At 36.8% G+C, this 23,108-nt stretch overlaps 1 protein-coding gene and 1 non-coding gene across 2 annotated transcripts; both read right to left on the bottom strand.

Moving 5' to 3' along the window:
* Nucleotides 1-1,811: 1,811 nt before the first annotated feature.
* LOC141669386 (small nucleolar RNA R71) lies at nt 1,812-1,918 on the bottom strand. Its single transcript, XR_012553672.1, has one exon. It is a non-coding gene; the product is annotated as a small nucleolar RNA R71 (small nucleolar RNA).
* An 11,536-nt stretch (nt 1,919-13,454) lies between these two features.
* On the bottom strand, nt 13,455-21,691 carry LOC141668151 (V-type proton ATPase catalytic subunit A). The gene is made up of 20 exons (XM_074474860.1): nt 21,392-21,691; nt 20,834-20,960; nt 20,471-20,526; nt 20,317-20,373; nt 20,037-20,148; nt 19,858-19,895; nt 19,664-19,765; nt 19,260-19,316; nt 19,079-19,150; nt 18,887-18,988; nt 18,742-18,804; nt 18,528-18,660; nt 18,032-18,138; nt 16,750-16,944; nt 16,458-16,544; nt 16,240-16,344; nt 15,089-15,186; nt 14,930-15,008; nt 14,212-14,300; nt 13,455-13,875 (listed from the first exon to the last, which is right to left on the bottom strand). Exons 1-20 carry the CDS (start codon nt 21,467-21,469, stop codon nt 13,761-13,763), a joined length of 1,872 nt encoding a protein of 623 aa, XP_074330961.1. The 5' UTR covers nt 21,470-21,691; the 3' UTR covers nt 13,455-13,760.
* Nucleotides 21,692-23,108: the final 1,417 nt, after the last annotated feature.

The raw sequence follows: 23,108 nt of genomic DNA, 5'->3' as shown, positions 1-23,108 counted from the left end.
GAAGCTGAGCGGCCGCGCAGGGCCGGAAAAAAAGATAATTTATTTTAGGACTTCTATTTCTGTTTGGCTTCCACTTCTATGTAATCTGAGTTTTATGGGACTATTATATAAGTAGATTTGGAGACGTTTTCAAGAGAGAGGATCGTGGTATTACGCAAGGAGCGAAGGAGATAAGGAAGAAGACCGTTTTAGTACACAGCAACGAAGAGGAAGCATATTTTCTTGTGATTCTTGTTTCGTTGTAACGTTGGATGCTAGTTTTCTTACTTTGAACCTATTTACTCTTGTGACGTACTCTGATTTAATATAATTAGTTTAGTTATTATTTTCTTGTGTTTGTTTATCATGATTTCATATGAACCCATGATGACGATAAGTGCTATTATGGGCTAATCGTGATCATGGGGTTGCAACGGATTTACTATGGAATTCTTTAGTTAATTGTTTAATACTTTAGTGTGTGATGATTGTATGATATCTAGTATTGGTTGTGCGTATTCGTCTTATGTGCGTCGCGAACATATAAGATAGGGTGTTAATATCTTTTGAAGCGACGGTGGATCTTGAGATTTAGAAATTGCCATGCTAGCATAGGTTCATGTACGTTGTGCATGATTAGTGGGTAACTCTAACAGTTTTATTTGCCTTATGTAATCAAAAGGAGTAACTTGTGCTTAAATCGTTGTGTTGTCAATTTCTGTAGACATATAGGAACTCAACATAATTGATGACTATTCAACTTCTATCTTAATTGTGGATGTTTGGTAGAATGGTATTAGTACAATGAAAGTTGGCTTCTATCACTTTCGTGTTATTCGATTAATATCATCACTGTCACATGCTAAAGGAATTAACAATGACTATTGAAGGAAGTAGTAATGAAGTTGTGATCTCATGAGTGTTTTATTATTGATAATTTGAAGTGTTAATTAAGTGATTAATTAAGTAGTTAATTGTAGTTAATATTTAGTCAACAATTCTAAGTGTTAGTGTCTTAACATTGAGAAGTAATCATACATTGGTGAGTGAGTTTAATTAGACAATAAATTAGTCTGAGTCTATGTGGGAACGAACTAGAAAGTATTCTATATTACTTGCGAACGCGTATACTTGCGTGAATATTAGCGTGTGTTTTCGCCCTAACAAGTTTTTGGCGCCGCTGCCGGGGACTCGGCGTATTTGTTTAGTTTATGTACTTACCATCATTGGTCATTAGGACTCAGTGATTAGGACGTAGTAGTTACTTATTGTTTCCGGTTGTGTTTCAGGTACTTTAGCAAGCGTTTATGCAAACTCGTTCTCGTACTCGCAAGAGGACTTTAGATACAGCTGAGGAGACATACGAAGTTTTTGATATTCCGGAGAAGTTAGATTTTGAAGATTCGGATTCAGGAACTGAGCGAAAAGAACCAGTAAACATGGGTGATCGTATTGTTCAAGCTGATCCAGCTCTCATGGACTTTTCTCGGGCAAAAATTGATGACATTCAGTCAAGCATTCTTCATCCGGCCATTCAAGCTAACACCTTTGAAATCAAGCCGGGCACTATTCAGATGGTGCAGAATTCTGTTTCCTTTGGAGGAGCGGCGACTGAAGACCCCAACATGCACATAAGGAATTTTGTCGAGATCTGCAGCACTTTTAAGTATAATGGAGTGACTGATGAGGCTATCAAGCTGAGGCTTTTCCCATTCTCACTAAGGGACAAAGCTAAGGACTAGTTACATTCTGAACCAGCTGGGTCCATCACTACATGGCAAGATCTTGCGCAAAAGTTTCTGGTGAAGTTTTATTCAATGGCAAAGACTGCTGCTATGAGGAGTGCTCTTACTCAGTTTGCGCAGCAACCTACAGAATCTATGTGCGAAGCTTGGGAACGCTACAAGGAAATGTTGAGAAAGTGTCCACATCATGGAATGCCTGATTGGATGGTGATCACGGGTTTCTATAATGGTTTGGGGGCCCAATCTCGGCCCATGCTCGATACAGCAGCTGGAGGCGCTTTATGGGCTAAAAGCTATACTGAGGCTTATAATCTTATCGAGACTATGGCTGCAAATGAGCATCAAAACCCAACTCAGAGGATGATGCCTGGTAAGGTAGCAGGTATTCTGGAAGTTGATGCAGCCACCGCTATTGCAGCACAGCTTCAAGCGCTGTCAATGAAGGTTGATTCTCTGGCTACATATAGAGTTAATCAAATAGCTATGGTTTATGAGCTTTGTGCAGGTTCTCATGCTACGGATCAGTGTTTTCTTGTCAACGAATCTATTCAGTATGTGAATAATTATCAGCGACAACAGCAGCCTGTGCCAGCGACCTATCATCCTAATAACAGAAATCATCCAAATTTCAGCTGGGGGAATAATCAGAATGCTATTCAGCCACCATATCAGCAAGGAGTGAGTAAACAGTTTAACCCACCTGGATTCCAGCAACCACAGCAGTATGCTCAAAGGCAATCATATCCTCAACAGGGAAGTGCAGCTGCACCTACTAGTGCTGATTTTGAGGAACTTAAGCTGTTATGCAAGAGTCAGGCGGTTTCTATCAAGACCTTGGAAAATCAAATCGGTCAATTAGCCAATGCAGTGCTCAATCGTCAACCTGGCACTCTTCCCAGTGACACGGAAGTACCAGGCAGGAAGGAAGCTAAAGAGCAAGTCAAGGCTATCACCTTAAGGTCTGGAAAAGTTGCTGATGCTGAAAAGGTAAAAGAAGGAGAAGCTGAAATTAGAGATGAAGAAGCTAAGCAAAAGGAGAAAGCGGCGGAACCAAGGAAGACTACTGTTGAACACACTCTGCCTGAAGGTAATACAGGGGAGAAACAACTCTATCCTCCACCACCTTTTCCTAAGAGATTGCAGCAATAAAAGCTGGATAGACAGTTCGGTAAGTTTCTGGAGGTGTTCAAGAAACTTCACATCAATATACCTTTTGCTGAGGCTCTGGAGCAAATGCCTAGTTATGCGAAGTTTATGAAGAGTATTCTTTCAAGGAAGGTGAAACTTGATGACCTTGAGACCGTTGCTCTCACGGAAGAATGCAGCGCTGTTCTGCAGCAAAAGTTACCACCAAAACTGAAAGATCCAGGTAGCTTCACCATTCCTTGCACCATTGGCAAGTTGACTTTTGACAAGTGCCTTTGTGATTTGGGAGCAAGCATTAATCTGATGTCGTTGTCGATCTTTAAAAAGTTGGATTTGCCTGATCCAAAACCCACATACATGTCTCTACAATTGGCTGATCATTCCATTACTTACCCAAGGGGCATAGTGGAGGATGTGCTAGTCAAGGTGGATAAGCTCTTCTTTCCTGCAGATTTTGTTATTCTGGATTTTGAGGAAGATAAGAAGATTCCCATAATATTGGGAAGACCTTTCTTGGCTACTGGCCGTACCTTGATAGATGTACAAAAAGGTGAACTTACTATGCGGGTACAAGATCAGGACGTGACCTTCAACGTATTCAAGGCAATGAAATTCCCTACAGAAGATGAGGAATGCTTAAAAATGGATGTGATTGATTCTGCGGTTACTTCGGAACTCGATCGCATGCTAATGTCTGATGCATTGGAAAAGGCCTTAGTGGGGGATTTTGACAGCAATGATGAAGATGGCAACGAGCAATTATAATATCTGAACGCTTCTCCCTGGAAGTGAAAGCTGGACATGCCGTTTGAATCTCTTGGTACTTCTGACCTCAAGAATGCTGAAGGAAAGCTCAAACCATCAATAGAGGAAGCACCTACCTTGGAGCTCAAGCCATTACCTGAACACTTGAGGTATGCTTTTTTAGGTGATGCATCTACTTTACCTGTTATTATTTTATCTGACCTTTCAGGTAGTGAGGAAGACAAGCTCTTAAGGATTTTGAGAGAATTCAAATCGGCTATTGGATGGACCATAGAAGACATCAAGGGGATAAGTCCTTCATATTGTATGCATAAAATTCTGCTAGAGGAAGGTAGTAAGCCGACTGTTGAACAGCAGCGCAGACTGAATCCTATCATGAAGGAGGTGGTGAAGAAAGAAATTCTGAAATGGCTGGATGCAGGCATCATTTATCCTATTTCTGACAGTTCGTGGGTGAGCCCCGTACAATGTGTACCTAAGAAAGGAGGTATCACTGTGGTAGCAAATGAAAAGAATGAGCTCATCCCCACTCGAACAGTTACAGGATGGAGAGTATGCATGGATTATCGAAAATTGAACAAAGCCACAAGGAAGGATCACTTCCCTCTTCCGTTTATTGATCAGATGCTTGACAGGTTGGCTGGTCATGAGTATTTTTGTCTTCTGGATGGCTATTTTGGGTATAATCAAATTTGTATTGCACCAGAGGATCAGGAAAAGACTACCTTCACTTGTCCATTTGGCACGTTTGCTTTTCGCAGAGTTTCGTTTGGGTTATGTGGTGCACCGGCCACTTTTCAGAGATGTATGATGGCTATATTCTCTAACATGATTGGAAATAATGTCGAAGTGTTCATGGACGACTTCTCCGTCTTTGGACATTCATATGATGAATGTTTGAATAATCTTCGCGCCGTACTCAAAAGGTGCGTGGAAACTAATTTGGTGCTCAATTGGGAGAAATGTCATTTTATGGTGCGTGAAGGCATTATTCTTGGGCATAAGGTCTCTAACAAGGGTCTGGAGGTGGACAAGGCCAAGGTGGGAGTCATTGAAAATCTTCCACCACCTAATTCTGTCAAAGGAATCCGTAGTTTTCTTGGTCATGCGGGTTTTTATCGGCGATTCATCAAGGACTTTTCAAAGATATCTAAGTCGTTGTGCAATTTGCTTGAGAAAGATGTGCCTTTCAAATTTGATGATGAATGTTTGGCGGCATTCGAGACTCTCAAGAAGAGTTTGATCACTACACCGGTTATTACAGCACCAGATTGGAAAGAACCGTTTGAGATGATGTGTGATGCGAGTGATTATGCGGTAGGTGCAGTTCTGGGACAGTGCAAGAAAAATCTCTTCCATGTGGTCTACTATGCGAGTAAGACCTTAAATGGGGCCCAAATGAACTACACCACTACTGAGAAGGAGCTCTTGGCTATAGTCTTTGGTTTCGAGAAATTTCGATCTTATCTACTTGGTACTAAAGTAACAGTATTCACTGATCATACGGCCATTCGCTATCTGGTTTCCAAGAAGGACTCGAAGCCGAGACTCATTCGTTGGGTGCTTTTACTTCAGGAATTTGAGTTAGAGATCAAGGATAGAAAAGGTACTGAGAATCAAGTAGCTGACCATCTCTCTAGGTTGGAGAATCCCGATTCTACTTCACAAGATAGGACATTAATCAATGAATCTTTTCCGGATGAGCAGTTGTTTGCAGTTCAGGAGGAAGAACCATAGTTTGCAGATATTGTAAACTATCTCATCAGCAATGTAATGCCTCATAAATTGACCTCAGCTCAAAAGAAGAAGTTTCTGCATGAGGTGAAGTGGTATATGTGGGATGAACCATATTTGTTTAGACAGGGAGCTGACCAGATCATCAGGAGATGTATCCCGTTATGTGAGACGGAGGGGATATTACGAGACTGCCACTCTACGGTTTATGGTGGACACTATGGTGGTGAGAAGACGGTAGCTCGTATTCTGCAAGCAGGTTTTTTCTGGCCTACTTTGTTTAAGGATGCTCATCAGTTTATTTTAAGGTGTGATCGTTGCCAAAGAGTGGGAAATTTGACGAGAAAGAATGAGATGTCGTTAAATGTGATGCTTGAAGTCGAGGTCTTTGATGTTTAGGGAATCGATTTCATGGGGCCTTTTGTCTCGTCTTGCAATAATCAGTACATCTTGCTGGCAGTCGATTATGTCTCAAAATGGGTAGAAGTCAAAGCTTTACCGATAAATGATGCAAAGGCAGTGCTAAATTTTCTTCATAAGCAGATTTTCACAAGGTTTGGAACACCTCGGGTAATCATAAGTGATGAAGGGTCGCATTTCTGCAACCGTAAGTTCACTTCTATGATGCAGCGTTATAATGTGAATCATCGAGTGGCTATTTCCTATCATCCGCAAATAAATGGTCAAGCGGAAGTGTCTAACAGAGAGATCAAGCGCATTCTAGAGAAGGCTGTTTGCCCGTCAAGGAAGGATTGGTCTTTAAAGCTCGATGAAGCTGTTTGGGCTTACAAAACAGCATACAAAACTCCACTTGGTATGTCCCCGTTTCAGTTGGTGTACGGTAAGGGATGTCATCTACCTGCGGAGCTTGAGCATAAGGCCTACTGGGCATTGAAAAAGTTGAACCTGGATTTAGATGCAGCTGGTAAGAAAAGAATGCTTCAGCTTAATGAACTTGATGAATTTCGACTTCAAGCGTACGAGAATAACAAAATGTATAAGGAAAAGGTGAAGAGGTGGCACGATAGGAAGCTACATCTTAAGTTATTCATGCCGGGGCAACAAGTTCTCTTATTCAACTCTCGTCTCCGACTTTGGGAAGTTAAAATCGAGGTGGTCTGGACCTTTTATTGTCAAAACTGTGTTTCCACATTGAGCGGTGGAAATTTTTGAGAATGATCCGGACCAAGCATTCAAGGTTAACGGTCAGCGTTTGAAGCACTACTATGGGGACATGGCAAACCGAGAAGTGGTTAGTGCCATTTTGTTGACTACTTGAGAAAGGTACGCAACGTCAAGCTAATGACGAAAAAGAAGCGCTGCGTGGGAGGCAACCCATGATTTGTTGTTACAAGAACCCTTAGAAGTTAATAACCTATCCAAAAACACAAAAAAATCAGAAAAACGGGGCTGAAAATTTTTTTTTCCAGTGAACCCCTGAGCGCCCGCTCAGCTTTGCTGAGCGACCGCTCAGGGGTCCACTGCCAGAAAAATTTTTAAGTTCATAAAAAGAAAAAAAATCAGAAAAAAAAACCAATTTTAGCCCATAAACCCACGATTTGTTCCCACTACCCCATCATTTTAACCCTTAATCCCCAACCCTAATCTAATTTAACCTATTCCACACCCTATATATACATACACATATCCTACATATCTCCCACAAACTTCCTACACTTAAACTCTCTCCCAAGCACCAAAACTCAGTTCTTAAACACTTTTATTGGAGAATCAATGGCACCCAAGAGAGCACGAACTATTGATAGCAGCAGCACAGTCCCTACTGCTGATTCATCAAGGGGTACTGTTGCAAGGCCTCGGTTGACTGACAGAGCTGCGGAGGAGGAGTACACTAGGCTTTTGGGGAAGCCGATTCTGAAGGAGAGAGGGTTTTTACCATCGGGGAGGGATGGTGAGTTGCTACCCATGATTGCAGAGAAGGGGTGGATAACTTTTTGTGAGTCGCCCGAAGCAGTGCCGATGAGCGTGGTTCGCGAGTTCTATGCGAACGCGAAGGCCGAAAAGAATGGGTTTTCTGTGGTCCGAGGGCTGACGGTTGATTATCACCCTGCGGCGATTCGCCGTGTGATTAGACAGCGAGAGAGGAAGCCCGAGGAGGAGAACTGGAATGAGAAGACTGCTGAGGATTTTGACTTGGATTTGATTTGTGTGACTCTCTGTAGGCCGGGCACAGTTTGGACCTTCAAGACCGGCACTAATAAGTATCGTCACTTCCCGGCGATCGCTATGAACAGGTATGCCCGTGCATGGAATGCATTTATTTGTGCTAATATTTTGCCTTCTTCGCATGTATACGAGGTCACAGTTGAGAGAGCACAGTTGTTGTGGGGAATTCTTAATGAGGAGTACTATATGGACCTTGGTGAGTTTATCTACCAAGGAATTCTGAAGTTTTTGAGGGGAGCTAAGCATATGAACATCCCTTATGCATCCACGGTTACGAAGCTGTGCCGAGCAGTAGGAGTGAACTGGCCGGCTCATGAGCAGTTGCAGTTGCCGGCAGCTCCAATTGATTCTGGGACTCTGAATGGGATGCAAGAGTGGACCGGTGGTGAGCCCGAGGAGCATGGGCTGGGTTATCATCTTCCAGAAGGGCGTCCAGCACGAGGTGCTACTATGGCTAGGCCTGGGCGTGATGAGGCTGGTTCTTCGAGAGCTCAGGATGGTGCTGGGATGGCTGATACCCAGTATAGGAGGCTTTCACGGCGGATGAATGCCATGTACGAGACGCAGAGCAGGTTTGCTCAGGAGCTCACCCTTGCGTTAGGGACTGCTTTTCGGGGCCTTGGAGCTGATATCCAGTGGCCAGTTTTTGGTGAGGACTCTGCATACCCACCGCCTGATACTCCACCCACTGAGGGTGATGATGATGATGACTCCGAGTAGGTATACCCTGTGTTCCTTTCTACTACCTTCACTGGGGACAGTGAAGATTTTAAGTTTGGGGGTGGTAGTTAAGGAATACTGTGTGTGTGTCATATAGCTGCATATTCATGATAATTTAGTTTATATAGTTGCATAATTTATGCCATATAGTTTTTTTTATATAGCTTTATTTGTTTATCATGTCATGTAGCTCATGCATTTACCATGATCCCTTTTGCGATGATTTATCGACTGAATTGTGATATTGATGTGAGTGTAGTGATAGCATTAAAGTGATATTAAGTCGTGTAGGTTGATATGCATGCTAGAAGCACTTGTAATTCCACTAAGTCTTAGAGAATGCGTAAGGGCTAGATTGTTGTTATGATTTGATTGTTTTCGAGGTTAATCTATTTATTATGCTTAGAATGCGATAATAGGTTCTTAGTGATAAAGGCATGAAAAAGAAAAAAAATTGGAGTAAAAAATGGAATTTGTTGCTAGTTGTGGCTAGGCGTCAAATGGCTAGTAGCCGGCTCGCATGTTGTGCGAGTAGTCTAGGGTTGAGCAAGATGGAGCGAAACGCAATTGCTCAGAAATTTTATAAAATATATATATATATATATAAAATAATTTTTGTGGTGTTTATGCATAATTGATCATGAGTGGGCTCTTTGGTATTCGAGTTATTAAGTTCTTAGGGGACTTTGTGCCTAGTGACCTAAGGCTTTTAGAGTCTGGGATCCGCTAACCTAACGCCCGTTACATGGATACCATTGTATAAGTCTTTTGTGGACCTCACTCATTGCACGGTCAAATAAGCATTTGTGTTGTGAATAAAAAGCATGATTCCGTAATAAGCTCCAGAATTCTTGTAGTGTTGTATGTCACTTTGTGCCTAGAATTTTTATTCTTTGTATAATCATGTGATTGCCTTGAGGATAGTCGAGTCATAATAATTGGTCTAGTTCCGAAGCATATCTGTTAAGCATCTGCACACACCACGTTTCTGGCTGTATGTTCGTTTGCATGAGTTTATTGATCTTTAGTCGTCTAACTGCATTTGTTGAGATGTTGCAATTTGGTTGGTTCGTTCGTAGTAAGGGGGATCGTTGCATTTTCATATAGATTGCATTCATGCATGTTTTTATTTGTTTTTGAGTCTGTGACGCTTGAGGACAAGCATCGATTTAAGTTTGGGGGTGTGATAAGTGGCATTTTATACCACATAGAACATCTTAAAATGGCTTAAATTGGTGCATTGAAATCAAGTATTTTGTGTATTTGATGCGTTTTTCTAGTGTTTATGCATTTCATGGTATTAGTTGCATTTCGGAGGAGTAATCATCAAGAATAAGCCTTGGCATGTGTTCATCATTGAGAAAGGGAAGAAATGGGCAGATTACGGCGAAGAAACGGAGCAAACTCAGGAATTTTCCAGAAGGGTCCTGAGCGCCCGCTCAGCAATGCTGAGCGGCCGCGCAGGAAGCTGAGCGCCCGCTCAGCTATGCTGAGCGGCCGCGCAGGGTTGGAAAAAAAGATAATTTATTTTAGGACTTCTATTTCTGTTTGGTTTCCACTTCTATGTAATCTGAGTTTTATGGGACTATTATATAAGTAGATTTGGAGACGTTTTCAAGAGAGAGGATCGTGGTATTACGCAAGGAGCGAAGGAGATAAGGAAGAAGACCGTTTTAGTACACAGCAACGAAGAGGAAGCATATTTTCTTGTGATTCTTGTTTCGTTGTAACGTTGGATGCTAGTTTTCTTACTTTGAACCTATTTACTCTTGTGACGTACTCTTATTTAATATAATTAGTTTAGTTATTATTTTCTTGTGTTTATTTATCATGATTTCATATGAACCCATGATGACGATAAGTGCTATTATGGGCTAATCGTGATCATGGGGTTGCAACGGATTTACTATGGAATTCTTTAGTTAATTATTTAATACTTTAGTGTGTGATGATTGTATGATATCTAGTATTGGTTGTGCGTATTCGTCTTATGTGCGTCGCGAACATATAAGATAGGGTGTTAATCTCTTGTGAAGCGACAGTGGATCTTGAGATTTAGAACTTGTCATGCTAGCATAGGTTCATGTACGTTGTGCATGATTAGTGGGTAACTCTAACAGTTTTATTTGCCCTATGTAATCAAAAGGAGTAACTTGTGCTTAAATCGTTGTGTTGTCAATTTCTGTAGACATATAGGAACTCAACATAATTGATGACTATTCAACTTCTATCTTAATTGTGGATGTTTGGTAGAATGGTATTAGTACAATGAAAGTTGGCTTCTATCAGTTTCCTGTTATTCGATTAATATCATCACTGTCACATGCTAAAGGAATTAACAATGACTATTGAAGGAAGTAGTAATGAAGTTGTGATCTCATGAGTGTTTTATTATTGATAATTTAAAGTGTTAATTAAGTGATTAATTAAGTAGTTAATTGTAGTTAATATTTAGTCAACAATTCTAAGTGTTAGTGTCTTAACATTGAGAAGTAATCATACATTGGTGAGTGAGTTTAATTAGACAATAAATTAGTCTGAGTCTCTGTGGGAACGAACTAGAAAGTATTCTATATTACTTGCGAACGCGTATACTTGCGTGAATATTAGCGTGTGTTTTCGCCCTAACACATGTCTGTGACTTTATTTTGTCAGTTAATCTTGGCCTTTGATCTTGTACTCTTTAAACTGCTTTTTGTAGACTTTTCAAATCAGTGATTGATTTGTTTGTTGATTGATAATCTTGGATATTTAACTGTTCTGCATTCTGTACTTGAGCTTTACATCGAGATCTCTTTTTTGTTATGTAGAGAACTCGACATCTCGATAAGTATAATGGCTTATCGAGATCTCTTATTACTCTATAGTTGTTTTGACTTATCGAAGTCTCTGAGTTCTCTATAAGAGAATTAGACTTGTCGAGGTCTCCAATCTTCGTGTCTTCATTTATCTTATCGATATCTCCGAGTTCTCTAGTGAAGAAATGATTTGTCGATATCCCAGAGTTCTCTAGTGATATTTTGACTTGTCGATATCTCAGAGTTCTCTAGTGAAGAAATGACTTGTCGATATCTCATAATTTTCTAGTGAAGAAATGATTTTTTGATATCTCCAATCTTCATGTCTTCGAATTGGCTTGTTGACATCTCTGAGACTTCTCTATAAGCTTTTCTTGACTTCTAGATAAGTTATTCTGGAGTTTTTGAATGACTTCTCTATAACACTTAATCAGTGACTTGTAGATTTCTTGACTTATAATGTTTTCCCCAACACAGATTTATTTAACTCCAAACTTCTTCACACTTTCTCTGAGTTATGATCTTCATGATCTTCTTTCAGAGTTTATTCTTAGGCTTAAGACTGTTTACAGAAAAATACTTCAATCTAATCTATTTACATTTTTACATACTTAAGTGATACAATACAGAATGCAAACTTAGATTATCATACAACTTACTTACGGCTGTCAATTTGATTTAGTTTTGTTATGGCACATGCATGTCTTGTACAAAATGTATAATATGTAATTATTTAAAATAAAAGCCCTAAACAAATATAAAAAACTACAGAAACAAACAAACATATAAAAAGAACAAATACATAAATAATAAATATACAAAAGAGTTACATCAATTAATTAATAAATCAGAAATTACATGAGTTCAAAGTACAACAAAATAAAATAATATTTTAGAAAAATTGGAATAATTAAAAGATAAATAAAAGTAGGAGATACAACTACAGGCAAAATAATTTAAAATATAAATAAAAAATATCATTTTGAAACCAAAACATCATTTAATAACTAAGACAACTATCTTTCTCACACACACTTTAAATTGATGTACCGAAGTTCAAAGTAAAAACAATTAATTCATTTTTTTCAATGCAAGAAATTTAATAATAATAATATATTAGGAAAAATAAAATAATTAAAAGATAAATAAATATATGAGATACAACTATCGATAAAATTGATAAAAATTTAAATAAAAAATCTTATTTTGAAAACATAACATAAATTTAAATATTATGCGTACATTATAAATTTTAATTTATAAAATTAATTGCAGTTAAATTTAATTAAAATAATATTTTAGGATAAATAAAATTAGAATTAAATATTTATATTAACAATTTACAAATAGCCTGTGCATCGCACGGGTACAAAGTTAGTCTTTTGTTAATACAAAAGACATGTTTTAGTTGTCATTTTATATAATCAAATTTATATTTTAATTTTTTTTATTTTGTTTAAAGAACATAGTTTTTTTTTTCAATAATTTAACTCGAAAAATTAGAAGGGAGTCGAGACACAATTTGCGCTCCCACCCCTTTCTGAATACAAAAGCTTAACCTATGAAAAAAACACCACTCTTAGCATTAGAGTGAATAATGGAAAGAGTTTTGAGACGCGAGACAACATCCAACGCTTCCGTATCTAACTCCCCAAAAATAGAGAAAGTAAAGGGGATGAACGAATAACCATAATCAGCACAAATCCTTGAATACTTTCTTTTTTTTCACCGCATTTAGCAACGCCACCCCAGGAGCCCATGAACTCACTCCTCCAGCAGCAAAAGAAGAAATACCAACATGCATCTAACCTTGGGACCAATTGAAATATAATTCAACGATAAAAGACATAACACTAGTTTTATGGATATAAAAATTGTATACTTAAAAGATACAACTAATAAAAAAAACATATTATCTATTTCCCTCCATTCCATTTCGTAATTACTGTCTCTATTTGACTTCTCAGAATTATATTATCCAAGTTTGATTAACAACTTCGCAAATTAACAATTAAAAATTATCATAATTTAACAAATTTACAAATTAGTTTATAAAATGAATAATTTAACTTTATTACAAAATAATAAAATACCTCAATTTAGGCAACACCCAGTGCGCGTACTCTTTTCCGACAGCAGAGAGCTCTTAAATTCTTTTTAGTTAAATGAGAGCTCTTAAATTCATTACACCTATAAAGTGTAGACGTCATTTCACCTTTCCTTCTAGGTGAAGACACTAGTTTAAAAAGGTACCATGGCATCTAAAGAGAAATGAAAATTATGATCAATCTGAAACTCAACGTGTAGCTTAAACATGTTAAATACAAAAAACAACCTTTACTTTCAACCGAGAATAATATAATTACAATAGGCTAAACAATTAAATAAATAAATTTCTCGGAGAGATTTATTGAGATAATGCTCGCTACAAAACAATAATAGAGCAGCCACGCAAAATTACAAACTCACAAGGGCTACACCAGTTCAAATTACAGGTTCCATGTTACAGACTGCCCTCTCAGGTTTCAATTAATTTGCAACCCCTCCCCGATGCCCCCAACTGAGGATCAGATTATTCAAATTGTGTACTGGCTCAAAAACAAAGCTAAATAATACAATACTTTATCTTCATTGCATACATATCATAATCACCTCGCAAGGTCTATGTTGTCCTAAACATGTTCAATCATCTTGTCTCATCCTCAAGGTTGCGGAAACCAGATGTAAGATCATCATGAAGTTTCTTGAATTTGCCTACAAGTACATCCTCCCCTTCAGCCGGGTCCTCAAATTTCTGAGAACTGCAACAAGAAAGATCAACAAACGATTACAATGTTCCTTTGTAGGAATATGCACAGTGAGGTAATAGCAATAAAAGAGTTGGAAGATGACAGCTGAAGAACATAAAAACTAAAATTCATGTCCAAAACCTGGCACATATAAAAAAGGACTGATGAAACATAACATACTATGTGTAATTATAATGATTGTATAATAAGCATCACTCCACCAAAATCCGAATATTTAATAATTTCATACAACTCCTGACCAAAAAATTCGATTAAATAAAACACGAAATAAACAACAAAAGAGAGGTGCAGTCGTGCATCAGCAAGTTAATAACTAATTTCACTTACACCAGGCGATAGAAAAGATCCCCTAGCCTATGCTTGATAAGGGTGTAACTTATTTTCTGGCCATCCATACCAGCTCCTCGCTCCACAGCCTACAAGTTGAAGCCATGATACAAGTTTTAACAGCCATGATACAAGTTTTAACAAAGATTACAACTCTTTTTCACAGAATTTTTTTCCCTTGACATTTAGGTTACAATCAAATCTAATCTTCTGAATAAAGAGAAGAAAGGCTCGATCAATATGACAGACCAGAGCAAGGAAATAAATAAAACCACCGATAGAGATTTTAGTTGACAAGGTGATTGTATTAATGCAGTATGTTTCAAGAAGTAGTAATCACAATATCTATTAATTTCATGACTTTAATTAAGAGAATTAAAGGTCAAGCACACCCTGAATGAACCATAAAAAGTCGGATGGGACTGTTCTTTCAACATACAGAGTTCTATTTTCGTAAAATATTATGTCACATGTGCTTTTTAAACAAAATATATATGTGTCCCCTTATTGCAAATGCGATGATCTATAAAACAGAGCCTGTGAAGTCGAGCTTTGGGAGATTGTGCTATTTAAAAAATATGCTGCAATAGATAAATTAATTACTTTCCCTGGTGAAAGAGGAAGTTCAGTATTTAAGAACAAAAAGACTCGCACACAGCACAAAATTATATAGCAGGTAGATATCTTAAAGAAGCTTATGCATAGAGAAATGTTGTACCTGATTGGCCAGATTATAGTAATGGATAATATTGCGCATCATCCAAACAGACTTGTAAAAGGGACAAAATTTATCATACCTGCAACCACATTGGAATGCAACGATATATCAGGTCAAAAATTATTACTAACATCACCCAGGTGCCAGAAATTGACTTACGCTGTAAATGCATTTTGAGCAAGATAGTCCTCCCTTAAAAGCTTAGCAGTCTCTAAGGTAATTTTATCTGTTTCTGCTAAAGCATCCTTTCCAACCAGCTGCAGTGAAAGATATGCAAAATATATGGTCAGTTCTAATGGTGAGACAATTATTTGCTTAAAAAATGGCACTTAAATTCTAACTAGTTACCAAAAAAACAGCTTACAACTTGTATTTAGAGTTGTCCAACTGACTGGACCCATTTCCAGCCAAACCAATGTGGACCATGGGTTACAAGGAGAACAATAAAGAGCCTACACAACTACCCACCCAAGATTTTTAGTTCCCAGAACCAGAATTATATTAAAATATAATGTCGGAAAAACTAAAACTGATTTATTGACTCATTATTACATATCTGCCGAAGCGCATCAAACATATGGCCAATGTATAGAGGGCTGGAACCTCAATCGCCAAAAAGAGACATCAGAACGAATTAAGTCCTCCTAAGTTTTGTGGTGAATGTGAAGATGGTTTTTCAAGATGTTTAGAGAAGTAGACTCACTTTGATCATACCATTTTTAATTTAACTCCAAAGTGGGGATAGTGTTCTCATAATGTTTCATCTTTTGTAACAATATTTGCATCTGCTCTATACCATTAATTCTTCTTATTTTTTATTTATACTAAATTTATATATGTATAAAGCTAATAAACTTAAATTGTCAATAAATAGATTGAACTATCGACTTTCCAGTATTACAATACAATTTTTTTTGTTAGATTCAATTTCTTACAAACAGATAACACCAGTCCAGTAAACAGGAAGGACTAGAAACATGCCAAAACTACCAGGAACGGCTTACAATATATTATTCATTCCCAGGGATATAATAATTAACAATATCAGAAATAGTCTGCTTCAGTTTTTTGCCGCAGTAATACATACATGCATGATGCATCAGTATGTGACTCTTCAATTTTTTTAAATTCTACAAATGTACTCCATCCTAGACAGAAGAATGACTACAGCATGTTGTGAGAATAAATTTATGCAGCTGATCAAGCTTTACGAACTCAAGACTCAAGTAATCATAGAGTGTTTTCCGACCATTCGAGAGTTCAGCCTACACTTTCTATACCAAGAACTTTTTATCACATTGATAACTTACCTGGACAATTTCATTCAGATCATCTTCCCTCTGCAGAACCTCACGAGCTTTTGTCCTGATGTCAATAAAGTCTGAATCAAATTTCTCATAAAAGGACTCCAACGCCTGTATAAACAAAATTAATCAATTTATCAATTAAAAAGAAAATTCTGTTCAGGCAGATTTGTTAGCAAGTAGCAACGCAACAACTACTGTAGTTAGGAAAAATGAATACTCACTGTAGAATACTTTGAATAGGAAATGAGCCAGTTTACAGAAGGAAAATGTTTCCTCTGGGCCAGCTTCTTGTCTAAACCCCAGAATACCTTTAAATAAAAATTTGAAGTTAATATAAACTAAAAAAACAAATTCAAGGAAGCACAACATTAAATATTGAATAAATCTCGCAATTCAGAATAGTATTCAAACTACCAAGTACCCAGAGAGATGGAATGTTACTTGTATATCCATCAACATGCCTTTGAGGGTAAAAATTGGTGCAAAAGAGAGATTTAGCAACTAAGTTCATACCTGAACGATGCTGAGTGTGGCAGATGTAACAGGGTCAGAAAAATCTCCTCCTGGAGGTGAAACAGCTCCAACAATAGTAACACTACCATTACGTTCTGGTCCACCAAGGCACTTCACTTTACCAGCACGCTCGTAGAAGGAGGCTAAACGAGCCGCCAAGTAAGCAGGATACCCACTGTCAGCAGGCATTTCTGCCTGGAAAAGAAAGAGAAACAAATTAGAAACTTAAATTTTAATGAAGAAAAGTATAGATTGAACTTCTTAAACAACATTTAAATATTACATGTCAAAGGTATATAACAGTAAAGACAAACTAGAACAGCATTGGCATGTCAATACTTGAATGCATACATAGAATTCAATATTAAGTTTGATATGATTAGTTCATACTTCATCATCTGTAGGGGAATTCATGTAATTTTTTTGCCAGGTGGAAACCACATTACCATATTACTAGAATTTTAGTAGTGCACAAATGGTGATCATGTAGGTGTTCTACTAAAATTTGATATGAAGGTCAAAGAAAAGGTCTGCTTACGGCAAGACATCAAAATGGTACATCAAATATATATATTTACATGATCATCTGAAGCAAAATTGCTTAATTCATGTTTACCCTGAACTATAGGGAAGTAATATACTTCACTGAATTTATCTTCTGCTAGTTAAATAAAATTCCAACGCTAACATATTATATAATCTGTGGCCAAAGCCAAACGACCGCGGAATTTCACAATATTGTTTTACAATAGTCAACGGATAACAGCTTAAAATTCAAAATTTAAGTCAGTTGCCTATATCAAGCACGAGTATGACCTAACATAGAATAATATAAAGCAAATCAAGCAACTTTTATAGAAGAATCCTACTCACTGTCAAACAAATATGACTACCAGCAGATGAGAGCAGGGGTGATAGATCTTGACATGATAGGATAGATTTTGACATGATATGAACCCGACAAGAAAAAACACGAATTTTGGTTGGGGGTTTTGGGTTCATTAAAAATTTACCCCTAGCTCAGAGTCCTCGGCATTGTCACAAAGACATAAAAATAATAATAATAATAATAATAATAATAATAATAATAATAATAATAATAATAATAATAATAATAATCAAAAAACAGTGATTCTGCAGACAAAACTAACCAATTATACTGTTGGTCATATAAATGCATCATCCCAAGGTCAGAATCGAAAAACAATATTTTAATATCTTTCCCAGAACAATCTAGAGTCGATTACCATTCACATATTTCAAGATGTATTTATTTAATTACCAGTCGTCCTGAAATTTCTCTCAAAGCTTCTGCCCAGCGGGATGTTGAATCTGCCATCATACTAACATTGTAGCCCATGTCTCTGAAATATTCAGCTATAGTGATTCCTGAAATAGTTATTTTCATAAATTTAGAACATTGGATCTCAATCCAATCACCAAAATCTCAAAACAACCTGAACATGCAATCAAAATGATTTACTCTGTCCAATATAAAAAGGTTTTAAGGGCAATTCCTACTACGGCAAAGAACGGGTACTTGTACTACTTCCCCTGGACAGTAATACTTGCAAACAACTTTATGAGAGAGGGAGAACAAAAAAGAAACGGGAAAGGAAAGAAAGAAAAAAGACAGAGAAGGCAACAACATATAATAAGAGTTAAAAATTAATAGGAGATAATTAATAAGAGCTTCACTTTTAAAATTATTGATCGTGAAATATAAATTGACCAATAGAGCTGATACATTAAAGATTACTGAAAAGTAAGCATGTTACCTGTATAAATTGAAGCCTCACGAGCAGCCACAGGCATGTTTGAAGTGTTGGCCACGAGTGTAGTACGTTTCATGACAGACTCTTCACGGCCATCTGGCAGAGTCATTGTCAGTTGAGGAAAATCCATAAGGACCTGCATTGTAAGCATGTTTAATCAAAAAGTCCATAACAAACTTTTTTGTACAAGCAAGAAAATTAAATTAACTATCATTACCTCTGCCATTTCATTTCCTCTTTCCCCACAACCAACATAAACAACAGTGTCGGAATTAGAATACTGCATACAGATAACTATAACTCGTTAGAAAATCCTACTTCTCAAAATTTTACAAATGCCACGGGGCATTGACAAAGATCACCTTGGAAAGAGCTTGACTAATGACTGTTTTTCCACAACCAAAGGCACCAGGGATTGCACAGGTTCCCCCGAGCACAGAAGGGAAAAGGGCATCAAGAACACGCTGATAAATAAGAACTCATTAGAACGCCATATAGTAACCCAATGGATAAGTATATAACCAAATAACTAAACGGAAATGCATCTTAGTTACCTGTCCTGTTAAAAGAGGAGTATCAGCAGCAAGCTTTGATGCAACAGGCCTGGGTGTTCGTACAGGCCAAGTCTACAGATAAGTGCAGATATTAATTTATAAAGATTGAATTCTCTCGTTATACACAGATCTTATATCAGCTATTTCTGTAAGTTGAATACATTTAAAATAAACAACAAACCTGAAGCATAGTAATTTGTTTCTTGACACCTTGAAACTCGAGCTCCAAAACTGTGTCCTGAACAAGCATAGGACACAAATTACAAAAAAAAAAACTTTCTTATATATCAAGTATGTGTATTTCTTGTTTTAATACTCCCTCATCTCAATCACGAGTCTACTTATTCTTTATCAATTGTTATCTGTACACTTTAAAGTCAATCAAAATTTCTTCTATAGACGTGTATTTAACCATTAGAGACATTTTTATGCATGCCAGACGTTATATCTGAATGCCATTTGTTTACAAAACATTTTCATTAATTTCATTAGCATGTTTTAATTGGTACACTGACACATATAAATACAGACTAGCTACTTACGATGGCATCAAGATAATGAATTCTGTAAGATTTAAGTTCAAACCTTTAGTGAGTATTGACCAGCAGGTGCAACATATGTTATCTTTCCCATGGCATCAGGAGGCAGAGCAACATGATGTTGCATTAAACTATTCTCGAAGACAGTCTGCATTGGGTTAAAGATTAACTAGAATCAGATCACCAGAAATACGAAAGATAAAAGGCATTTAAGATAAATTTAGGTACTAATTAACTTACAGCATATAAATCTCCACCTGTAAGAAGGTCCCCTTCACCTGCCACAAGGATTATAGATATTCAGATATTTAAATGACTAAATTTCGGGTCAAAAGCAGCAGTGCAAGCACAAATAAATCCATCTGTTAATATATTTATACTCGTACTCCAGATAAGCAAAACATATTTCCAACACTTACCTATTTTTTTAGGCTGAAATTCCCAGAGTACATCTTTGTCAAGGGCTGGAACAGAGACCCCACGAGGGATATAGACATCGCCAGATCTCTTAGCAATGGTCTTCAAAGGTCTCTGCATCGTATAATTAGGCAAATAAAAACGCGAGTTAATTTTAAGATTGTTACTCTCAGCTAGGATTTTATTTTACTAACTACCGGGCGCCAGGCAGTGCTTCTAATGGAAAACAAACAGATAAAACCAAGTTATAACTGTCAAGAGACAAACTTAAATCGGACAGACCTGAATACCATCAAATATATTTCCCAGTATTCCTGGACCCAACTCCACCGATAGGGGCTGCAAAATTAACAAAGTTAATATCTTCTGCGCTCAAGGCACATTACACATTGCATAAACCTAAAACTACAGATACAAGGACACATAAGCAATTTACCTTGTGTGTCCTAAGGACGGGATCATTCACCATCAACCCAGCTGTTTCTTCGTAAACTGAAACAAAAAGGAGGCAAAATTTATTATTAACACGAACTCGCCTGGCCATGGTAATCAAGCTAGCTTAGACATTTAAGTACCATAAAAAGAACAAAAATCATAAGAATATTGATCAAACATCCACAAAATAATTTTACTAACAAACTTACAAAAACAAGTAAATGGTAGAGGATAGGTAATTATTCAATCAAGGCACCTAATGTAAAATTTTAGTAGGTACACAACATTTTGTACTAGGAACTGGTACGCTGCTCGAATTCTCACAAACAGGCATATAATATTGGGTACAAAAAGCAAGATGTACCTTGGATTGTAGCGGAATCTCCCTCCAATCGAATAATTTCTCCAATAAGGTTGTCATGTCCAACACGAACCAGCTCATACATAGCAGCCCCTCCCATTCCATCAGCGACAACCACTGGTCCTGATACCTACAACCAAAGCAACAAGGATTAATATATTATGATAAGAAGAATAAATTAAACTATATGTTACATCAACAAAATTTGCTCTCCAGATGCAGATAAATATTCTATCAATAATATCCGGAGTTTATGTGATACTCCTAAAATTTGACAATGTATTCAGAAATATGCAGATCAAATCTCAAATGCCACAAAATTATATACATACACGGATTTACAAACATAAAAGATCAAGATCAAATACTAATAATTGAAACACTTCGGTTCTCGAAAACTCGAGTCGTTACATCGATAAACAACAAATTCTGGAATCCACAAATTCTCTCAAACATAAAATGTACAGACTATTCAATCGATAACAAATAAAAGCAACAAAAAAAACAAACAGAGATCTGAAAATGAATAATCAAATAAATTTAATAAGAATCGATGATTACCTTACGAACGTAACCATACTCGCTCTCCTTCTCAGAATCTTCGAAGGTAGTCAATCGATTTCCATAAACAGAAGGCATCTTCTCAGATTCAATTGATTAGATCAGATCAACAGCTTCAGATCTCGACTCTGTGGATCTGATCAGGAACCAGATGTGTCTATATGTGTAAGTATAGGTTTGTTTGTATAAAATATATGTGGATGTGATGTGTGTTCACTGGAGAGTATACAAGTGAAGAGATGAGGTGGTGGTTATTTTGAGACCCGACAAATTTTCTCACGATGCTTAACTGATCAGCTTTATGATTGGGGGTCGACTCTTTTTATAGCGTTTGGGTGGGCTGCCCGGTCGGGTCATTTGCATATTAACTTGTACTGTCTTTTAGGTTTTTACTGTCTTATCCCTACTCTCCAATCATCTTAATGCAACGTGTCTTGTTTTCATGCTTGCGATAAGTACAAAAAAACATCCATACACTTGTTGGTATTTCGATTCGTGGGTCTAAGTTTAATGCGTTTTTACAATTCGATCCAATTAAATTTATTTGATATTTTTTAATCTAACTCGTAAAATATAATTTTGTAGCCTAATTCGACCCGTTATCTATTAGTTTGGGTTTGGGCTGGATCGGTTCGAACGAATTGAATAACTTTATTAAATCGTCATTTGGTTCGAGTGAAGATGCGAGTTTGTAATCAGAAAACGGTTTAAGGTAGCATGAGTTTGAGGTATCACTTGTGACATCAGGTGTTTGGTTGAGTGATGTAATTAATATGTTTGATTTAAAATAATTTAAGTCATTAATTTTAGTTAATTTAAATATTATTTTAATAATTTTTTATATTAAATATTTATATTTGGTTACTTAAATATAGTAATAGAAATGAAATCAAATCGATACTGAAACTGATCTGAAACCGAAATTGAAAAAAAAACAAACCAGCTTGAATGGTTGGGTTCCGGACTTCCGATTATGCATCTCAACCGAACCGATAAAAATTGAACCGGATTGCTTATTAAAAAAATTAATAATATATATAGGCAAGTGATCAAATACAAACCCTAAAAATTACAAACTAATAGCAGCCACATGTTTTATCCCTTTCTCTCTCCTCCATGTGCACTATGTATTCATATATATATTTTCCCCTTCGTTTTTAATTTTACTTTTCCCCTTAGTGGGTTAAATTTTTTGAAAAATAATTTCACTGTATTTTTGTCCATCTCTCACTCATCAATTTGCATAGCATATTTGTTATATTTTGGCTACAAATCAGTATTTAAACTTACCCGAATCACTAAGTTGGAATCAATACTATTTGAGGCACCGATAGATTTTAGTGATTCCCGTAGGCATAATTGGTGATTTATCGCCGAAATATATCAAATAGGATATTCAGACTGATCGTTAGAGGATGTAGAAAAATATAGTGAAGTTAAATTTTAAAAAGAGTTCAACAATTGACGAGAAAAAATCAATTAAAAATGAAGAAAATTAGGTGGAGTTGTGTGTGGAAGAGTATATTTAAATAAAGCGGGGTAGAGTTTTTAGTTTGTATTTTAATTTGGTTTGTATTAGGAATAATCAAATACAAACCAAATTTAAAATGGAAACTAGGAACTAATCTAAACCATTAGATCAACATAATCTAATGGTCCCCCTAAAAGCACCCCACCCAACTACTATGCACCCTCTTACACTCAATTTTAGTTTTTC

Source organism: Apium graveolens, chromosome 6 (assembly GCF_009905375.1).
Source record: "Apium graveolens cultivar Ventura chromosome 6, ASM990537v1, whole genome shotgun sequence".
NCBI lineage: Eukaryota > Viridiplantae > Streptophyta > Magnoliopsida > Apiales > Apiaceae > Apium > Apium graveolens.
This window is presented reverse-complemented; position numbering and strand designations above follow the sequence as displayed.

Coding starts and splice junctions, on each gene's coding strand:
- LOC141668151 (XM_074474860.1), bottom strand. CDS start 21,469: ATGCCTTCTGTTTATGGAAATCGATTGACTACCTTCGAAGATTCTGAG. Junction 16,345..16,457: donor CCTATTCAAAGTATTCTACA/GTGAGTATTCAT, acceptor TTGTTTATACAG/GCGTTGGAGTCCTTTTATGA. Junction 14,301..14,929: donor ACTATAATCTGGCCAATCAG/GTACAACATTTC, acceptor TTCAACTTGTAG/GCTGTGGAGCGAGGAGCTGG.